The 20,730-nt window shown below is 43.5% G+C and overlaps 1 protein-coding gene and 1 long non-coding RNA gene across 2 annotated transcripts; both read right to left on the bottom strand.

The window, feature by feature from the left end:
* Positions 1 to 3,646: 3,646 nt before the first annotated feature.
* LOC129641121 (uncharacterized) lies at positions 3,647 to 7,716 on the bottom strand. The gene is made up of 2 exons (XR_008709092.1): positions 7,138 to 7,716; positions 3,647 to 4,309 (listed from the first exon to the last, which is right to left on the bottom strand). It is a non-coding gene; the product is annotated as an uncharacterized LOC129641121 (long non-coding RNA).
* An 8,873-nt stretch (positions 7,717 to 16,589) lies between these two features.
* LOC129641134 (melanoma-associated antigen B2-like) lies at positions 16,590 to 18,311 on the bottom strand. Its single transcript, XM_055565923.1, has 2 exons — positions 17,263 to 18,311; positions 16,590 to 17,118 (listed from the first exon to the last, which is right to left on the bottom strand). Exons 1-2 carry the CDS (start codon positions 18,309 to 18,311, stop codon positions 17,028 to 17,030), a joined length of 1,140 nt encoding a protein of 379 aa, XP_055421898.1. The 3' UTR covers positions 16,590 to 17,027.
* Between the last annotated feature and the right edge of the window lie 2,419 nt (positions 18,312 to 20,730).

Below are 20,730 nucleotides of genomic sequence, written 5' to 3'. Positions count from 1 at the left end.
TGAAAGTTTATGGTAAACCATGCATTGAACACGTCTATGGCATCATTTTCCCAACATCATGTATTCACTTGGGGTCCCTGTTCCATATATTGTTAATTCTTTAAATATTTTAAACTCTTTCCTTATTTTATTTCTTATGGTGCTCTGATCAGTTGTCTTTGTTACTATTGTAACACACTTGTAATTAAGTTATGTGCATTTCTTAGACATCTTCTAGTAAGTGTACAATAGGATTAAAAACTTTTATAAGCACTGGGAACCCCCCAAGTTCCTAATGATTTACTCTATGGCAATTTTCACTTTACTACAGTGATCTACAACCCAAGTCACGATATCTGAGATATGAGTACAATTCTAAAGGAAAAAAGCCATCCAAGATGGTTTTGTGCTATTCTTATTGAGGTTATTAGACACTGCACAGAGAGACGATCTACTGTCACTATCATCTGTTTCTCTTCTTTATTCCTGTCATTTATTGATATAGCCTTCAAGGCTTTGTGCCTGAAGAAGTGTATTGGAATATATCCCGAGTCCTTGCTTTTATCCCAAGATACATTTGAGTGTTAAGGAACACAAGCCCTGCTTTAGGGCAAGAGGAGTATAACAGCATCGGATCTAGAGGAATTCAGAGAGGAATCTAATTCCAGGCCTATCAGTTACTAGTGTTCCCCAGCAAGGGCTCACTGCCCGATGCACCTAGAAGCCAATACTATGGAACAGGCTTTTGAGAGACAAACTTTAATCCAAGGTGGAGGAGCAAGAAGACAGGAAGTGGGGCTCTGAAATCTGTCTCCTCAATCCAGAGTTTTAGGTAAAATGAAAGGGTTTAGGGGAACTGCAAACTTGGAAGCTAATTGGCTAGTCTTAAATTAGTTCATGTAAGCTATTCATCGGAGAAGGCGATGGCACCCCACTCCAGTACTCTTGCCTGGAAAATCCCACGGACGGAGGAGCCTGGTAGGCTGCAATCCATGGGGTCACTAAGAGTTGGGCACGACTGTGCAACTGCACTTCCACTTTTCACTTTCATGCATCGGAGAAGGAAATGGCAACCCACTCCAGTATTCTTGCCTGGAGAATCCCAGGGACAGAGGAGCCTGGTGGGCTGCCGTCTATGGGGTCGCACAGAGTCGGACTTGACTGAAGCGACTTAGCAGCAGCAGCAGCAAGCTATTCATGCTGCTAGAAGCCAGATTTTCCGTATTGAAGGACTTCATACAGTTCTTCCCTGGCAACATTCCTACTCTCAGAGTTTCACAGACTGAACCCTCTTGGTTCTGCAGTCATCCTGGAAACATAGGTTCCTTTTTGGCACATGCATAGTGCTGCCTCTAAAAATAACTCAAGGTTTGATTAATCAACAACCTGTTTTAAGGAGGCAAAACCACTTTAAACTGGTCAATGCTTTATGCTTCAATCCCCCCATTTCTCTTTGTACATTCTTCAAGCTTGTGGGAAATCATCCTCAATTTGGTTAATGAGTCTCAAATTCTGTAGAAAATGATAATCCCAGGTCCCAGAGTTTTGTACCTCCAGGACTGGAGTGTTACTTATGCACTGACAAGGTTGGATTAATTGGTATTTAAGAAAGGTGATTATCAAAGGCTTTTTTTCCTTCACATGTCTTTTCAGGCTACTGCTTGAAGTTTGGCGTTTTGGTGCCTGCATGGAATTTATTACTATTGGGTCATCTGTCTTGGCTCTTCCTGGCCACTCCTCAGCCCAAACTGAGCTCTGCAGTTGACTGACCAATTTCTCCCACTGTAGTGCTCAAAATAGTTTACATTTGGCCAGCAAACAGAGCCTGGATCTACTGTCTTTAAACAATGCTTGCTGCCTCTTCCCAGCCTTCATGGATTGAAGTGGACATCAACCAGCACTCTTATCAGGAACTTGAGGTCTCCCTGGAAAGCCCTTGCATTCATGGGAGCTGTAGGAAAGCCTTCAGGGCTTCTCTATCTGTGGCTCAGAGCGCTTAGTTCCTCTCTAGGGAGAAAAATGGGCAAACTTGAGGCATCGCCCCTTAATTTAGGACCCAATTCCATCTCCTAGTTTGGTTTCTGGAAAGCATTGGCTGTATGAGTTCCCTGGAGAAACCACTGAGAAGAATGGACAGTCTCAAGCTGACCAGCTTGGATCTGAGGATTCACTTAAAAAACCCTGAAATGTTTTCCCTTATTATATGTGGTTGTCAAACTGTAGCTCGAAAGGCACGCATGCTACCTAGCTTCCAAGATATCTGTCCCACCAGTTCCAAGACTGGAGCCCATTTGGTCACAGGCTCCTAATGTTTCTGCCTGGCCATGTGCTGAGGGCATGCTTGTCTACTGAAGAGGGTCCTATAGAAGTTCAGGCTCTGTCTCAGTCTCCACGTAGAAAAACTTACCTAGTGAGTGATTGCATCACATTGAAGAAAGTGAAAGAGGAAGCTGTCTTAGACTCAGGCAGAGCTGACTTTCAGAGAGCAATTCAGGAGCACACACATTCAAACACCTATTTCCTCACTTCCTTTCTGAGCATGCTGGGGTTTAATCTGTCTGGTAGATGACCAAAATACTTTACCCCTCCAGCAGAGATCACCGACAAGCAAATCTAGATGTCTGGGCAATTTCCAGGGGAAATACATTCACTCCAAGGCCTCTATGTACCCCATGGCCTTTAAGACCACAACCAATGGCTATTTTTCCTGGTAAAATTTCATTTTTAACATCACACATGCACAAATATATAAAAGTAGTTCAGTATGACCTCCATGCTGATACAGAATAGGATTATACTCTTTAGTGAGGAAACACCAGAATGTGGCCTTTTGTATGAAATTCCTTAGCCAGATTAGGGTGCATTCTTCTGTTTGTGAGAGGGACTTTTCCTGCTTTATACTCCCTCATCTTACATTTATGCTCATACCACAACAAGGTAATCAGGGCTGGTTTCATTAAGAATACACTCGTGTGGAACTCCAAATATCATAAGAGACTACTACAAACAACCATATGCAAATAAAATGAACAATCTAGAAGAAATGCACAGATTCTTTGAGAGGTACAGCCTTTCAAGACTAACCAAGGAAGAAATAGAGAACGTGAGTAGATGGATCACAAGTACTGAAAGAGTGATTTAAAATTTTCCAATAAAATGTCCAGGACCAGGTGGCTTCTCGGGTAATTCTATCAAACAATTAGAGATTCTATCAACCTCTTCCAAAAAAAAAAAAAAATACAGAGGGAGGAACACTCTCAAGCTCATTCTATGAGGCCACCATCATGCTGAGAGCAAAACCAGATAGAGAAGCACACACAAAAAAAAAGAAAAGAAAAGAAAATGACAGGCCAATATCACTGAAGAACACAGATGGAAAAATCCTGAACAAAATACTAGTGAACCAAAATAGACAGTCTCTTCAATAAGTGGTGCCTTGAAAACTGGACAGTTACATGTAAAATAATGAATTTAGAACATTCTCTAACACTATACACAAAAATAAACTCAAAATGGATCAAAGACCGAAATGTAAACCCAGATTCTATAAAACCCTCAGAGGAAAACCTAGGAAGAACACTCACTGTTTGACATAAGTTGCAGCAGTATTTTTTTCTTTTAGTAAAATGGTTTTTGATCCACCTCCTGGAGTAATTAAAATAAAAATAAAAACAAACAGGTGACCTTTAATGAAAGTCAAAAGCTTCCACACAGCAAAAGAAACCAAAAACAAAAAGACAACTCACAGAATGAGAGGAAATATTTGCAAACAACAGCACAATAATCTCCAAAATATATAAATAGCTCATGCACCTCTCTGTCAAATAAACAATCCCATAAAAAAGAAGGCAGAGTGTATAAACAAACATTCCTTCAAAGAAGACATACAGATGACCAAAAAGCCTATGAAAAGATGCTCACCATCACTAATTATGGGAAAAATGCAAATGAAAAGTACAATGAGGTATCACCTCACACCAGCCAGAATGGTCATCAACCCAAAATCTGCAAACAACAAACGATGGAGTGTGGAAAAAAGGGAACACTGTTGCACTCTCAGTGGGAACGCAAATTGACACAGTCACTACGGAGAACATTATGGAAGTTCCTTGAAAAACAAAAAATAGAGTTACCATATGATTTACCAATCCCACTCTTGGTACATATCCAGAGAATACCATGATTCATAAATATACATGCACTCCAATCTTCATTGCAGCACTATTTACATTAGGGAAGATATCAGTTCAGTTCAGTTCAGTAGCTCAGTCGTGTCCGGCTCTTTGCGACCCCATGAATCGCAGCGAAGATATGGAAGTAACCTAAATGTCTATCAACAGAGGAATGAATAAAGCAAATGTCGTAAATATATACAGTGGAATATTATTCAGCCATAAAAAGAATTAATTAATGATATGTGCAGCAACATGGATGGACCTAGGGAATGTCATACTAAGTAAAGTAAGACAGAGGAAGACAAATAACATATGTTATCACTCGTAAGCGGAACCTAATTTTTAAAAAAGGACACAAATGAACTTGTTTCCCTGGTGGCTCAGCTGGTAAAAAATCTACCTGCAATGTGGGAGACCTGGCTTTGATCCCGGGGTTGGGAAGACCCCCTGGAGAAGGGAACGGCTACCCACTCCAGTATCCCGGCCTGGAGAACTCCATGGACTGTATAGGCCATGGGGTCGCAAAGAGTCAGATAAGACAGCGACTTTCATTTCACTTCACAAATAAACTCATTTACAAAATACAAACCGACTTATGGATATCAAAAACAAGCTTATGATTACCACTGGAGAAATGTTGGGGGAGGGATACTTTAGGAGCCTGAGATAAACATACACGACTGTTGTGTCTGACTCTTCGTGACTCCATGGACTGTAGTCCACCAGGACCCTCCATCCATGGAATTTTCCAGGTCAGAATACTGCAGTGAGTTTCGATTTCCTGCTCTAGGGGATCTTCCTGACCCAGGGACTGAACCCACTTCTCTTGTGTCTCCTGCATTGGCAGGTGATTCTTTACCACTGTGCTACTTGGGAAGCCCACATCTACAACTAATATATATAATAGCAATAACCCCAAAGTGCCTACTGTATAACACAGGGAACTGTACTCAATAATCTGTAGTAATCTGTATGACAAAAGAGTCTGAAAATGAGTGAATATGTGTATGTATAACTGAATCACTCTGTTATATACCTGAAACTAACGCAACATTTTAAATTAATTATACTCAGTAAAACGCAATAGAAAAATCATACTACCATAATATCCAGCAATCTGACTCCTGAGCATATAGCCTGAGAAAAATCATAATTTGAAAATGGAAGAAACACCCCAATGTAAATTGCAGAAATATTTACAATACCCAAGACATGGGAGCAACATAAATGTCCATCAACAGAGGAGTAGATAAACATGTGGTCCAGAAATACAAAGGAATATTACTCAGCCATAGGAAAGAATGCCATTTGCAGCAACATGGATGGACCTAGGGATTGTCATACTAAGTGAAGTAAGTCAAAGACAAATATATCCTTCATATGTGGAATCTAATTTTAAAAAGTGATAAAATGAACTTAATACAAAACAGAAAACTTACTGATCCTGAAAACGAACTTATGGGTACTAAAGGGGAAATGTAGTGAGGGAGGGATATATCAGGAGCTTGAGATCAATGTACACACACCCCTATATATAAAATATATAACCAATAAGGACCTCCTGCATAGCACAGGGAACTCTAATCAATATTCTGAGATAACCTATATGAGAATAGAAACTGAAAATGAATTTATACGTGTGTGTGTGTGTGTGTGTAACAGCATTACTTTGCTATATGCCTAAAACTAACACAACATTGTAAAACTATACTCCAATAATTTTTTAAAAATAGAATACCTGGGCATATATCTGAAGAAAACCATAATTTGAATAGGAACAAGCACCCCCATGTTCCTTGCAGCACTGTTTACAAGAGCCAAGACATGGAAACAACCTAAAGGTCCATCAACACATGAAAAAGATGTGATACATAAATACAATGGAAGAATACTCAGCCATAAGAAAGAATGAAAGAATGCCATTTTCAGCAACATGGATGGACCTAGAGATTGTCTGAGTAAGTCAAAGACAAATACTGTAGTATATTGCTCATAGGTAAATCTAATTTTTTAAAATGACACAAATGGACTTATTTACAAAACAGAAACAGACTCGCAAAATTTGAAACAGACTTAGGGTTACCAAAGGAGAACTTTCTGGCCAAGGATACATTAGAAGCTTGAGATGAACATACACATACAACCAATATAGAAAATAGATAACTGAACAGAACCTCCTATACTCAATATTCTATAATAGCCTATATGGGAAAAGAATCTGGAAAAGATTGAATATATGTGTAACTGAATCACTTTGCTGTACACCTGAAAATAACACAAGATTGTAAATCAACAAATCTCCAATAATTTTTTTTAAAAGAATATCCATCTGTAACAATACCTCTGTGCTGTCACCTTAGGCAAAGGGGAAAACCCCCATCACCTCCATACAGCAAGGTTTCCAGTCCAGGAGCAAGGTGTTTTATCTCCCGATTCAGAGGACCCTCATTAATTACAGGTTGCATGAAGTCTCACCACATTCATCCCATAGCCAACTCCTACTAGCGAATCCCAACACATAAAACAGTCAGACACAGACAAACATAGGCAATTAAATCCAAAGGCCTGGAACCTTAAGCCAGTGTTCAGAGCTCTAACCCAATCATTTGAGCACCTCAGTAGCGCTAACCTCTGACATTGTCCTCTTAGGTTGGGTCTTTAACCCAGGACTGTAGCCTTAGGATTCAAATCAGACAGAAGAAACTCTCCTAGGTGGGACTCTAACCCACAGTGGTATTGTCGTTCTTCAATCAATTCATCACATCTGACTCTGTGCAACCAAATGGACTGCAGTATACAAGGCTTCCCTGTCCTTCACTTTCTCCTCAGGTTTGCTCAAACTCATGCCCACTGAGTCAGTGATGCCATCCAACCATCTCATCCTCTCTTAACACATAGTCCTGATGAGATTATTAGACTACAGGCACATTCTAACTTCATATAGCACATTTAGTTACAGGCATATTTTAAGGAGTTTACTCACCCCAAAGATGTCTGATCCAGGAGCTGTTTCCTTCCTTAAAAGTGAAAGGAGCCCCAGAAGCCAGAGGAGCCCAGAGTGCCATGGCTAGGAAACAGGAACCTGAGAGCCAACTCTCTAGACAAACTCAGTATAGGTGACACTCAGGGTTGGTGTTGAAGGCCCACCAGGGGCTACAGTGCATCAAGCAGATGGTCACAAGTCCTAAACCTCAACAAGGCTGCCCAAACTCACGGAACATGGGCTCACTGCCCGATGCTCAGAGAAGTCAACACTTATGGCAAGAGTTTTAGAGAAAAGAGCTTTACTGCAAGGCCTACAAATGCAGGATGCAAGGTATCAAATCTCTGTTCAACCCAGGAGCCTGGGTGCAATCTAAGGGGTCAGGGGAATTTCTAACTTGGAAGCTAATTGGCTAGTCTTCAATTAGTCCCTTTTCGCTACTTAGGTTACAGGAAGCCAGGTTTTCCTCATTGAAGGAGGTCTCACTTTGTAAATGGCCGGGGGCAATATTTCTCTTCTCTGAGTTTTGCAGACTGAAGAGCTTGGCTCCGGGGTCATATTGAGGTCATGTGTTCCTTCTTGGACACATGCAGTTCTTTCCTTGTAAAATGACTCAAGGTGTGATTAATCAACAATCTATTTGAGAAGGTCAAACCAGTTTAAGCTGGTCAGTTGTTTCATATGCTGTTTCACTAGCCCCCTGAACCCCAGCACATTACCGAAACTCCTAGGCAAAGAAAATCTCAGTGAACTAAATGTTGCCTAGCAAGGAAAATCATGTAACATTCACGCCAGAGGATGTGACATAGAATGTGCTTGAGGTAGAATCTTTCCCAGTTGGAAAGAACTCAGAGTTCTTAGAAATTTTGTCATTGATCAGTATCTTCCCTCCCAGATACCCTTTCATCTAAATAATGAATATTTCCACGTATTTAAGTACTAACAAAAATCTAGAACTTGCCTAGAATTTGCCCAATTACACACAAGATAAAATAATCAAGTAGGTCCTTAAGGAGAGGTCTCTGGCTCCCTCAACTCAGTGTAAAGGTCACCAGTCCAGGAGATTGTGGATTCTCTGAGGCCCTCCATCTGAGGATCTGACCGTGCTCACCACTCCCACTGTCTGGAGTAGCCCACCAGGCAACTTCCCTTGAAATGACCTCTCGCTGAAGGCTCTGCGTTTTCCTAAGGCTCTGAAGCGAGACTGTGTATTAAAAAATGGAGATATCCATTTGCGGACAAAGGTCCCTGTACTCAAAGCTATGGTTTTTCCAGTAGTCATATATGGATGTGAGAGTTGGACCATAAAGAAGACTGAGTGCTGAAGAACTGATGCTTTCAAACTGTGGTCTTGGAGAAGACTCTTGAGAGACTCTTGGACAGCAAGGAGATCAAGCCAGTCCATCCTAAAGGAAATCAACCCTGAATATTTATTGGAAGGACTGATGCTCAGTCTGACTCCAATACCCTAGCCACCTGATGCGAAGAGCCGGCTCATTGGAAAAGACCCTGACGCTAGGAATGAAAGATTGAGGGCAGGAGGAGAAGGGGGAAGCAGAGGGTGAGATGGTTGGATGGCATCACTGATTCAATGGACATGAGTTTGAGAAAACTCTTGGAGAGAGTGAAGGGCAGGGAGGCCTGCTGAGCTGCAGTCCATGGGGTCTCAAAGCATCAGACACAACTGAGTGACTGAAGATGCACACACACACACACACACAACACTCCATGATATGTATATATCATATATCTATCCATTGATACATCAACGGACATTTAGGCTGCTTCCCTGTATTGGTTATTGTGAATAATGCTGCAACAAATACAGGAATGAAAATATCTCTTGGAGAGTCTAATTTTAGTTTTTTTGGATTAAAACCCAGAAGTGAAAAAAAAAAAAAAAAACCCAGAAGTGGGCTTGCTGAATCATATGGTAATTCAATTTTTAATTTTTTGAGGAACCTCAATACAGTTTTCCACGATGGTTGCACCCATGGACATTCTCACTAACATTATAAAAGAGTTCTCTAAATGCTTGCACTTAATCATCTTACTCTGTCCTGGAGAGGGAGCAAGACAATCAACTTTTCAAATGATTGTTGTGGTAAAACCACTTAACATCAGATCTACTCACTTAAATATTTAGGCACACAATACAGTAATGTTAAATATAGGCACAATGTTACCCAGCAGATCTCTGGAATTGCTTCATCTTGCATAACTGAAACGTTATACCAAGTGAAAAGCAACTGCTCATGCACATGCACATGCAGTCACCATGTGCAGTGATCTTGAAGCCCCCCAAAATGAAGTCTCTCACCGTTTCCATTGTTTTTCCATCTATTCGCCATGAAGTGATGGGACCGGATGCCATGATCTTTGGTTTTTGAATGTTGAGTTTTAAGCCAGCTTTTTCTCTTCTCTTTCACTTTCATCGAGGCTCTTTAGTTCTTCTTTGCTTTCTGCCATAAGGATGGTATCATCTGCGAATCCGAGGTTATTGATATTTCTCCCTGCAATCTTGATTCCAGCTTGTGCTTCATCCAGCCAAGCATTTTGCAAGATGTACTCTGCATATAAGTTAAATCAGCAGGGTGACAATATACAACCTTGATGTATTCCTTTCTTTCTAGTTGACGTAGCTATAAGTATTAGCTATTGTATTCTTACAATAATGTAAGCTAGAGAAAACAAAATGTTATTAAGAAAATCTTAAGAGAAAATATATTCACAGGACTGTATTTATCAATATTGTAATTTTACAGCATGCATTTGCAAGAATTGTCTGTAATTGCCTTATTGACAATATTATATATATTGTCAATAAGGCAATATATATATTGCCTTATATGACAAAAAGACTACGGATGCAAAACACTAAATATCAACAATGAAAAAATAATGTGAAAAGCAATTCGTAGTTAGTTACAGGTATAATGATTCAAGCATCAATAATGAAGAAGCAGCAATATGATTGCTTTATAGTAGACTAGTGTAACGATAGGATTGCTTCATGGTAGCCAAGCATATATAGTAATGAATGGATCACTAAAAATTTTTATATCCTACACTATTTCAGTCATATTTATAATAAAGTGCTGAAAATATTTTTACTTTAAGAGAAAACACTTACCTGTGATGACAGGCTGATGTGCCGTTTATCCATTCACAAGAGAGAGATGGGACAGTGTATAGTAATAGAATTCTATCACACCACATTTTTTTTTTCAGAATTAAAGGCAAATGTTTAATGAATCATGTTCAAACACAAGCTAGTCATAGAAGAACTTTAGGTTCAAAGGGCCAGATGTTCTACATCCCTAAGAAACCGCAATCAGCTTCTCAACCTGACTGAGTATTTTCACACTGTATCTTGCTGCCACAAAATTAGTTGCGCATTTTTGAGTGTTGATCTATCACTAAAAGCACACCACATTTGAGTGATGGGATATTTGTCTTTGTCTGACTACACTTAAGGAGAAGTCGATGGCACCCAACTCCAGTACTCTTGCCTGGAAAATCCCATGGACAGAGAAGCCTGGTAGGCTGCAGTCCATGGGGTCGCTGAGGGTTGGACACGACTGAGCGACTTCACTTTCACTTTTCACTTTCATGCATTAGAGAAGGAAATGGCAACCCACTCCAGGGTTCTTGCCTGGAGAATCCCAGGGACGGGGGAGCCTGGTGGGCTGCCATCTATGGGGTCGCACAGAGTCGGACACGACTGAAGCGACTTAGCAGCAGCAGCAGACTTCACTTAATATGAAAATTTCAAAGATGTCCATTTTCTCCACTTTTACTCAACATGATTTCAGAAGTCTTAGCCGTGGCAATCAGAGAACAGAAGAAATAAAAGGAATCCAAGTTGGAAAAGAAGTGAAACTGGCACTGTTTGCAGATGACATGATACTAGACATAGAAAAGCCTCATGTTGCTGCGAGAAAACTACTGGAGCTCATCAATGAATTGGTCAAGTTGCAGGATACAAAATTAATACCCAGTGATTTTCTTAATGACATATGGGAAAGCACCTGTTGCCTCTTGTTTGCAAAAGCTGCTTCCCCTATTATTTAGATATTTTGAAGTCAAACCTCTTTCTGAAATTATCAGATCATCCTTTGCTGGCATTAAATTTTCCAGCTTTAGATCCTTCACCCACTTTTGCTTTAGGTTGTCATAATGACTTTGCTTTTTCCTCAATCATGTTCGAGTCTATGGATATGCCTTGCTTATAGCAATCCTGCACCCACATACAAGCTATATTTTCAATACAAGATAAAAACTTATTTCACAAAAAGCACAAGTTTTTCACACCTGCTGGTGTAGCTGCAGTAATGGCTTCATAAAGTCCCTTTTCTTTTTCTTACAGTAGTCCTTATGCTGGATTCATTCATCTTGAAATGGTGGCAACCATGACTGCAGAATCAAACCAGTATACAAGGAGCAACTCAACTTTTTTGTATAATGTCATGACTTTCTCTGCTTCGTGAGAGCACTTCCAGCACCACTAGGGGCACTTCACATGAGTCCTATTGTGTTACTCACAGTTTACAGTATCGTACTAAACAGAGTAAGAAATAGCTGTGAACCACTGGTGATCACATTTGCTGAGATAACAGTTTAGTATAGAAACTGTTCATCATAGATGAATAATAGTGCTATTCATGATCCATAAGTGCGTGTGTGTGTGTGTTGTTCTTACCCATTTCAAGTGCAGCTGATCTAAGTTGTATGCTTACCTGTGGTACTGCAATTTCTGAATTGGATTCTGGACCTTCTATAAAGGTTATTTTGCTACTTATATACTCTTAACATCTGGGTTGCTGAGGGGAAACAGGGGCTGGGAATTCCCGTTCCACTGTATTGCAGATGCCACACAGACAAGACCTTTTTTTTTTAATTTCCCAATAGGAACAATTTCACTCACTGTCCATTATCATTGGCAAAAAACTCCCAATTCTCTTGTCCTGTCATCTTGTTCTGAACCACAAAAGGAGATTCAAGGATTTCTGACTCAATATAAAAACCTTTGTACGTATACTGAAATACAGCAATAAATGGGATATACTTTGTTCATAAACACAAATACAGAAGTCAAATTAACCTTCAATTACAAGAAGGGTATTTCAATAGTGCCACAAAGAAAGCCCTAAACAGAAAAAGATACATCTCCCAGTTACTGAGGTCAAGCAAGAACAAAACAAAACATAAAATGTGTTCCCTTCAGATCCACCTTGACACTCAATTACTTGGAATACTTACTTCTCTTTTCAACCACAAGATGAAGGATCTTCCCTGGATGTCACTATGTGGGAGGAGCTGGCAGACTTGGTTCTGGAACGTGCCCTGCCCATGGCGGTAGCGCTCTGTCTTTCTCAGCTCTCAAGGCCTCTCTCTACCTCATCCCATGATGGAATTCAGGACCTCCGAGGGCTGACAGCAGCAAGTGGACACTACAGAACCCCAGTGGTTCTGGGTGGCTATTTCTTTCCCTTCTTTTTAAGGGGCTTCACATATATATTTGACAATTCCTACTCTGACCTGAGATTGCCCTCCTTAGACCAAAGGTCTCACGTCCCTGACAACTGTACTGAGACAACAGAGAAAAGAGATGTTCGGCTTGAGAGCTCTGCCTGAAGCCTTCTTACACCTAATATTCTGGGGCGTTGCATTCCTCAGTCCAGTTGCATGGGTGTCTTCCTAAAGGGCCTTGCCCCTTTGATTAAAGCCTTCTTGGGAAATGCCACATCCCTGAAAGGCCCTGAGTGCTTTCTCTACTGCGGACCTTGCAGAGAAGGAATCCCTGTCCTAGGAGCGATAAGAGATAGGAAATCCATGGCATAAGTAAGGGGGCCCAGGCAGAGACCTGGGAGGGAAACAAAACGTGGTAACCTGTCCCTTCTCTCCTTCAGCCAGACTTCTCAGGCAACCTCTGTTCTAATAAATAAACTTTATATTTTAGATCTAATAGATATTTTTTATACAAAGGAATGGCTGTGAGATGATGTTTTTGAGTCCCTTACTGATCTTATAAGCATATCTGCAAGTTAAAACGTTCAGATCTTTTAAGATGTCTGAATCCTCATATGTATGGACAGATGACCCCCTTGTCAGCAAATACTATCTCTTTTTTCCTCTCTTCATATGTCACATTTATTTTGGCATAATTATTATTATTATTGCTCTGGCTATGTATTACAATCTAATAGTTGGACCCGAGAGTCCCTCTTCTTAATGCCTCATACATTTCACAGTAATGAGAATAAAAAGGGAATTAAGGGCACAAGGTCAGATCAGGCTTGCAGGAGTGAGAGGGTGAGCTTTAGACTAACTCAGATCAAGGGCCTATGGCCATCCCTGTCACTTAAACAGCCATGGAGAAGTTTGTCACATCATTCAACTCTCTGAGAGTGCCTCGGGCTCTTTAACCGTGAAGGGAGTTTGACAAGCCCTGTCTGGAAGGACTGCTGGCATGTGGTGGTAACTGTAAAGCATCTGCCACAGTGCCTGGCAGGCACCAACCATACCCCTCCCTTCTCAGGACTGGTGGCTATACTTTGCAACGAAGATCTCACCTCCCTTAGGCCTGATATAGGGCTTCCCTGATGGCTCAGCAGGAAAGGATCCGCCTGAGATACAGGAGCTGCAGACTCAGTCTCTGGGTCAGGAAGATGCCCTGGAGGAGGAAATGGCAACCCAGCCTAGAATTCTTCCTTGGAATATCCCATGGACAAAGGAGCTTGGCGGCCTACAGTCCATGGAGTCACAAGAGAGTCAGACATGACTTAGCAATTCAACAAGAAGAAGGCCTGGTATAAAGAAGTGAGGGAGAGCCTTGCCTGACAGTCTTCCCCTGAGCTTTCTAGAACTGACATCAAAGGGGAGGGCATGACTCTCCTTTGCTCCCTCCATTCAGGGATGAGTAGGCCCCTCAGTCTCCACTCGGGCTTCACAATCTGACTTCTGGTGGGGCCTGGGGAATCCCCTCCTTCTTGACCTGAGGCCTATCTCCTCATAGTAAGATCGATACCTCCCTGTGATCCTGGAGGAGGAAATAAGAGTGGCCTTATCTAGCCACCCCTACCCATAGTCTCACAAGAATGAAAGCTGTGGCAAGCTCCTTGGGAATGACAGATGGTTCCTCTCAGGGGCCCAAATCAGGGTCCCAGATTTGACTCTCAGCCAAGCCCAAGACTCCCCCTTCTGTTGACATGGGAACACCACCATCTGAGCAAACCCTAACTTTCCTGCTACTCCTCCCTCAGAGCTGAAGGGTCCCTTGGCCTGGTAAATCTGCCTGAGGCCTACTAGGCTGAGAGTAGGGAACATACTGTGTGGCCATCCTGGTATTTGTGTTCCCACGTTCTTTGCTGTCCTCACCGTCTTGGAAAGAACCTGGAAATATTCCCCAACTGGAAACATTCCCTGACTTGCCTTAAAGCTTCTCCACCCAGGCCACTAGTTTCCTGATCCCTGAGGAAGAAGAGGAGTTTGCCTCACAGGCCCACCACAGACCATGGTCTTCTGAGGTTAACAGGAGTGGAAGGAATATGTTCTGCCCCCACTGTGTTTGAGGTGAGGGGTCTTTTCAAGAATTCAGGGTCTTTACCTTGACTTCTGGCACAACGTGGAAATCATCCTTCTGCTGAGCTTCTGCTGCTCCCTTTGATCAGGATGAGGTTCCTTACCTCCATGTGATCCTCTGGGAGGAAGTGAGTAGGACTCACCATGTCACCAGGCCTAAGTGGCACAGTGAAGGGAGTTTGACAAGCCTGAAGAATAAGTGAGGCTATGCTAAGGCTTATAGGCTAAGCCCACCAGTTCTGAATTCCTCTGTGTCTGAGATCAGAAGGGAGTGCTGTCCCAGTGACCACCATCCCCCATATTCTTGGGTCTTGCTCTCCTCAATCCTCCTACCTAGGGCCCTCATCTTGCTTTCTGTGTCTTGGATTAAAGGCCTTTGGGGGAAATTCCACGTCTCTACAAACTCCTGAGCTATGTTTGCTCTACAGTGCTACAGAGAATGGGTCCCTGTCCCAGGAGTGATGAGAGATGGAGAAGCTCTAGTCTAAGGCGGGAGTCCCAGGACCGGTGGCAGTCCTTTAGGGAGAAAAAAGTAGGTCAATCTATCTCATCAGCCAGGTGAAGATTCTCATGTCATTTCTGTTCTGATAGGTTTACTTTCCACAGGGAAAAGACTGTAAGGATGCTCTTCAGAGGTTATCTAACATGGCCAACGTACATGCTTGTAACTGTCCCTGAATATTGTTTCTTTCACTTATCTATGAGTAATGAATAAGGGATACATATATTTGGTTAAGTACATCTGGTATTCTTACTGCTCTGACTACACATTTCGATCCAGTAGCTTGAGCATGAGGGCATTCTTTTCTATCACCTAGGACAAATTTTGGAGTACTGAGAAAAGCACTGAAATAAAAGATACAGGGTGGAGACTTTCCTGCTGGTCCAATGGCTAGGACTCCAGGCTCCCAATGCAGGGGGCCCAGGTTCGATCCCTGGTCAGGGAACTAGACCACACGTGCAGCAACTAAGATCCAGCACAGCCAAATAAATATAATAAATAAATAAGGAAAAGGAAATGTCAAATGTTAAAAGGATTTGTTGAATAAAAAAGACAAGGGTATGTCTCAGGTTGGGAGGACAACAGTATGAGTCCTAAAGTAGTGTAGCTGCTACTGCTGAGTCGCTTCAGTCATGTCTGACTCTGTGCGACCCCACAGAGGGCAGCCCACCACGCTCCCCTGTCCCTGGGATTCTCCAGGCAACAACACTGGAGTGGGTAAAGTAGTGTAGAGCAGGAGTCTATTGCCAGCTGTCATTTACCAGCCTCATGTATTTCAGCACAAAACCAAACCCTAACTCTATGAGCCTTGGGCTCTCCCCTGTGAAGTAAGTTTGATAAGCCCTTTCTTGGCAGATTGGTGGAATGTAAGTATTTATGGAAAGCTTCTGTCACGGCGCCTGTCTCTACTGAGACATTAGGAGCAACGGCAGTTATTACTATGATTATCTTGACCTCAGATGTTACATCAGCTGGATTTTTTTTTTCAATCTATCAGATGTCAGGAACTATGCAGTGTTCCAAGTCGGGAAAATAGAGACCCAACCTCCCAAATCAGCCAAAATTCCGCTTAGGAATGAAACCAAAGTAATAGGTTCTCTCCAACCCCTCTTTACCCTGCTTCTTTCTTGTTCTTCCTGAAGTAGAGAGTATCTCAGCCTCTTCCATAGAATGACAGCATCTCTAAGAAACTATACTGAGTGGACAGAGGCCATGACTTTTTTTGACTAAACATCACCAGTACAAGCATGAAGACTTCTTAAGAGCCGATTCTCAATGTTTGTGTAAAAGAAGAGCCACGAATAAATCATTTGCTATAATTTATATTCTCAAACATTCTCGAAAACCATAAACCATAAGCAGAGACAAGTATGTGTCTTTTACATTAACAAAAAGGGAGACTAAGCAGAGAGTAAAGCCAGCCAAAATCTGAAGAAATTTCAGCTCTCTCCCTAACAATGTATCAATGTTCTGAGCCTCTATTAGTGTGGTGTCTTTCACATTTCTAAGGACACTCTCATCCTAAAGTGATGTTATTCTCATCCTGGATCACAAAAGTGATGTGAGGATTTCCAATATTTATTGGAGAAAACAAAATTCTGACTCCTAAATTTGACAAACAGCAAAGTGTGTGTGACCCATGTTATTCATATACTTATATCATGACTCTAAATGACCTTTCTGTTGAAAAGTTTTAACAACTGAAAATTGGGGGAAATAAAGACAACAAGTTATTGATGCATATCAGGAACACAGGTTGACCGGCTTCTCTAGCCACAAAGTGAACAACGGGCTTCAGATCACACTAGGGGCGAGATGAGCGGCTGGACTCGGCCCTGGGGTGCGCAGTGGCCAAAGCAGAAGGGCCAGCGCTGGCTGAGGCAGCAGTGCCAGGCCTGGCCGAAACAGAACGGCCAGCAGCGGCTGAAGCAGCAGTGCCAGGCCTGGTTGAGGCAGAACTGCCAGCAGCGGCTGAGGCAGCAGTGCCAGGCCTGGTTGAGGCAGAACTGCCAGCAGCGGCTGAGGCAGCAGTGCCAGGCCTGGTTGAGGCAGAAGTGCCAGCCCTGGCTGCACCTCTGGCTCCGGTGCTCTCTACTTCCTCTCTCCAAGCCTCTTCATATTGCGGCTGCAAGGCAGGACGGACCGAATCCTTGACCTTGGCCAAAAACTGCAGGACTTTTGTCTTTGTAGTTTCTGTGAGCGCTTTAGGACCGCACAGGAACTCATAGCGAGGGGGATCGCTGCCGGGCACCTGCCGGTACTCCAGGTACTTTTCCCGCACCAGATCTTCTGTGATTAGCTTCCTGGGCTCTCCAAAGATGAGGTGACTTCTTCCATCATAGATGCCCAGCATATTCAGGAACTTCCAGATCTTCTCCTCAGGGGCGTGGTTGCCATTCAGGTAGATGACACCCAGCAGAGGCATCAGAAGACCATTCTTCGGCAGCCCCCCGTCACCTCTCATAGACTCACTGTCGCTGAGATCTAGGTTGCTCACCAGGGTATAGCAGTGACTGTTGGGCCTGACTTCCTTCAGCACCAGGCCAAACACCAGCTCCATACGCTCAGAGGCCCTCCTAAGGATCTCAGGGAATTGTTTCCTGTACCTTCTATTGATTTCCTGCAGCATTTCAGACCTCTCAATGAGCTCGCTCATCTTATACTTAAACAGCAGGTACTCCACCAATATCTGTGCCTTCCTGGTCAGAATATCTGTGTAAGAGCTCGCAGCAGCAGCTGAGGCTTGGGAGGAATTTTCACCTTTATGAACTTGGCCCTTGGCACCTACACCAGATCTATAGCGTGCTGCGCCATGCGCTGCAGATCTCGAGCGTGCTGCGCCACCACCACCAGATCTTTTGCGTATAGCACCTGCAGCAGCACTGGTGCTGCCTTGGGCTCCCTGAGGCCCCTTGGAGGTGCCAGCAGCAGACGAGCTTGACGGAGCGCTCTCTGAATCAGGAGGGGAGGAGGAGGTGGTCTCTTCTCCCCTAGATGTGGACGCCTGATCATGAAGACCCTGGGTCTCAGCTCGGGCCTGGCGACGTTTCTCACGAGCACGGTGCTTACTCTTCTGCCCACGGGGCATGATGGCTGTGGTCAGGGACCGCAGGCGGGAGTCTGGGCCAACAGACAGGAGATTGGGGCACCTGGAGGATGGAGAATGGGGTGACATGAGCACCTTAAAACAGGGAGACTCCACCTTGGCTTAATCAAAGGCCGCCTCTGCAGGTGTCCTTGAGGACACTGCCCTAGGAACCCACAAGCCTCCTGTTTTCCTGCTCAGCCTGTTCCCACAGAATCCCATAGAGGAAGAACAGAGGACTTACTTGTCCTCTGCGTCCTCTCAGGTCTGCTTTGGATTTACTCAGGTGACAGCAGGTACCAGCAGTGGGGTTTTCTAAGTTCTACTTCAGTATTATCACGTCAAGTCCTGGTGGAGCCTTGGCACCCTTCCCTCTGCTACTCTGATGTAGACACTTTAGACCACCCCATGATCCCGAGATAAGTGAAGGGATGCCTCATACCACCTCCCTGCCAGGAGATAGATGACCAGTGCTGAGAGCTCATTAGGGTCTTTTCTATCCTGAGTTCACTGGGATCATCATTCAAGGTCCTTACCTTGGCTCCATAAAAAGTTGGGCACCATTATCCATTTGTGGACTGGTGTCTGCACCTTCAGACTAGACATTTTCCCTCCCATAGACTTCATATAGAACAGTAAAGAAGGGGCTCAGCCTCACAGCCCTTCCCTGAGATTTCCTGGGCTGAAATCCGAGGGTTGAGATGGATGCACTCAGCCTCACAGCCCTTCCCTGAGATTTCCTGGGCTGAAATCCGAGGGTTGGGATGGATGCACTGAGTCCTCACTCAGGTTCATCAATTGAGCTCCCAGTAGAGAAGCTCAGAGAAGGCAATGGCACCCCACTCCAGTACTCTTTCCTGGAAAATCCCATGGATTGAGGAGCCTGGTAGGCTGCAGTCCATGGGGTCGCTAATAGTTGGAAACGACTGAGCAACTTCACTTTCACTTTTCCCTTTCATGCACTGGAGAAGGAAATGGCAACCCACTCCAGTGTTCTTGATTGGAGGATCCCCGGGGCGGGAGAGCCTGGGGGCTGACGTCTATGGGGTCACACAGAGTCGGACAGGAATGAAGTGACTTAGCAGTAGCAGTAGAGAAACTCAACTTTTTCCTGTAGTGATGACTGCTTGATAGTAAAAGCCAATCGCTCTGTGTCCCAAAAGCAGGAAGTGAAGATGACCATATCTTACCAAACACAGACTCCTGAGAACAAACTCTGGTGCAGGCAGGTTGATGTCCCTGTGGACCCTCACAAAATCCCAATTCAAGGTCTAAAATATTTTTTTGCTTCTGGTTTCTCCTATACGTCTTTTCGAAAATAATTTTTTTACAATATTAATTCAAAATAGTGTACCAGTTTCTGCCACACATCAATATGAATCAGCCATAGGTATATCTTATGTCTCCTCCATCTTGAAACTCTCTCCCACGTCACACCCCTCTTAAGATATCACAGAGCGCTGGCTTTGAGCTCCCTGGTTATAAAACTACTTCCCACTGGTTATCTATATTCCATATGGTAATGTGCACGTTTTCAATGTTAATCTGCCCCTCCCTCTCCTTCCCCCACTGTGTCCACGAGTCTGTTCTCTATGTCAGCATCTCCTGGCTGCCCTGCAAATAGGTTCATCAGTACCATCTTTCTGGATTCCATATATATGCATTAATATAGGATATTGGCTTTCCTCTTTATGACTTAATTCACTCTGCTTACAAGAACTAGAAATAAAACTACCACATGAACCAACAATCCCACTAGTGGGCGTATACCCTGAGGAAATGGTGATGGAAAAAGACACTTGTACTCTTCACTGCAGCACTATTTTCAATAGCCAGGACACAGAAGCAACCAAGCTCTACATTTAACTCATGAAAGGGTCTAAGGTTTCTCCCTCTGCTGACCACTCCTTTCAGACCAAGACCTTTACTTCCCCATTAGCCTGCAGTGGGGACAGATATGTATTCTTGAGGTCTCCCAGGGATGACGACAGGGAGATGTGGTCCAATTGACGTGGTGTGGAACATCCACAGCCTCCAAGGTTCTCACCATCCACCAGGACACCTGAAACCCTCCCTTGTCAACCTGAGACTGCCCCCACTGACCTGGTCTCTCACTTCCCTGAGATGTCCCAGGAAGTGTCATGTCAAAACGCCTGATTCTCCCAGTCCTCAAAATAGGACTGGCGCCTTATGTGACTCCATTTCTTATGGGAGCAGCCTCCATCCTCACTCAGCGTCACAGCCATTAATACTGGGGACTAGGTCCCTTTGTGGAGCTGGGTTTATTCCATTACAGCAAGGCTCTCACTTCCCCCAAACCACCTCCAGTGGACACCAGGGGGCACCACAGTTGGCCAGCTTTACCCGGGGCTTCCTAGAGCCTAGTACAGGGGAGCCGTTAAGTGTGGCCCCCTTGGCAGTG

The sequence above is a fragment of the Bubalus kerabau genome, unplaced genomic scaffold (assembly GCF_029407905.1).
Source record: "Bubalus kerabau isolate K-KA32 ecotype Philippines breed swamp buffalo unplaced genomic scaffold, PCC_UOA_SB_1v2 scaffold_76, whole genome shotgun sequence".
Lineage (NCBI taxonomy): Eukaryota > Metazoa > Chordata > Mammalia > Artiodactyla > Bovidae > Bubalus > Bubalus kerabau.
The sequence above is the reverse complement of the archived record's forward strand: the minus strand, read 5'-3'. Positions and strand labels throughout refer to the sequence as shown.

Excerpts from the sequence above, each read along its gene's own strand:
- LOC129641134 (XM_055565923.1), bottom strand. The coding sequence starts at position 18,311 with ATGCCCCGTGGGCAGAAGAGTAAGCACCGTGCTCGTGAGAAACGTCGC. Across the intron at positions 17,119-17,262 it reads GGCACTTCTGCCTCAACCAG|GCCTGGCACTGCTGCCTCAG; the intron begins GCCTGGCACTGC and ends TGTTTCGGCCAG.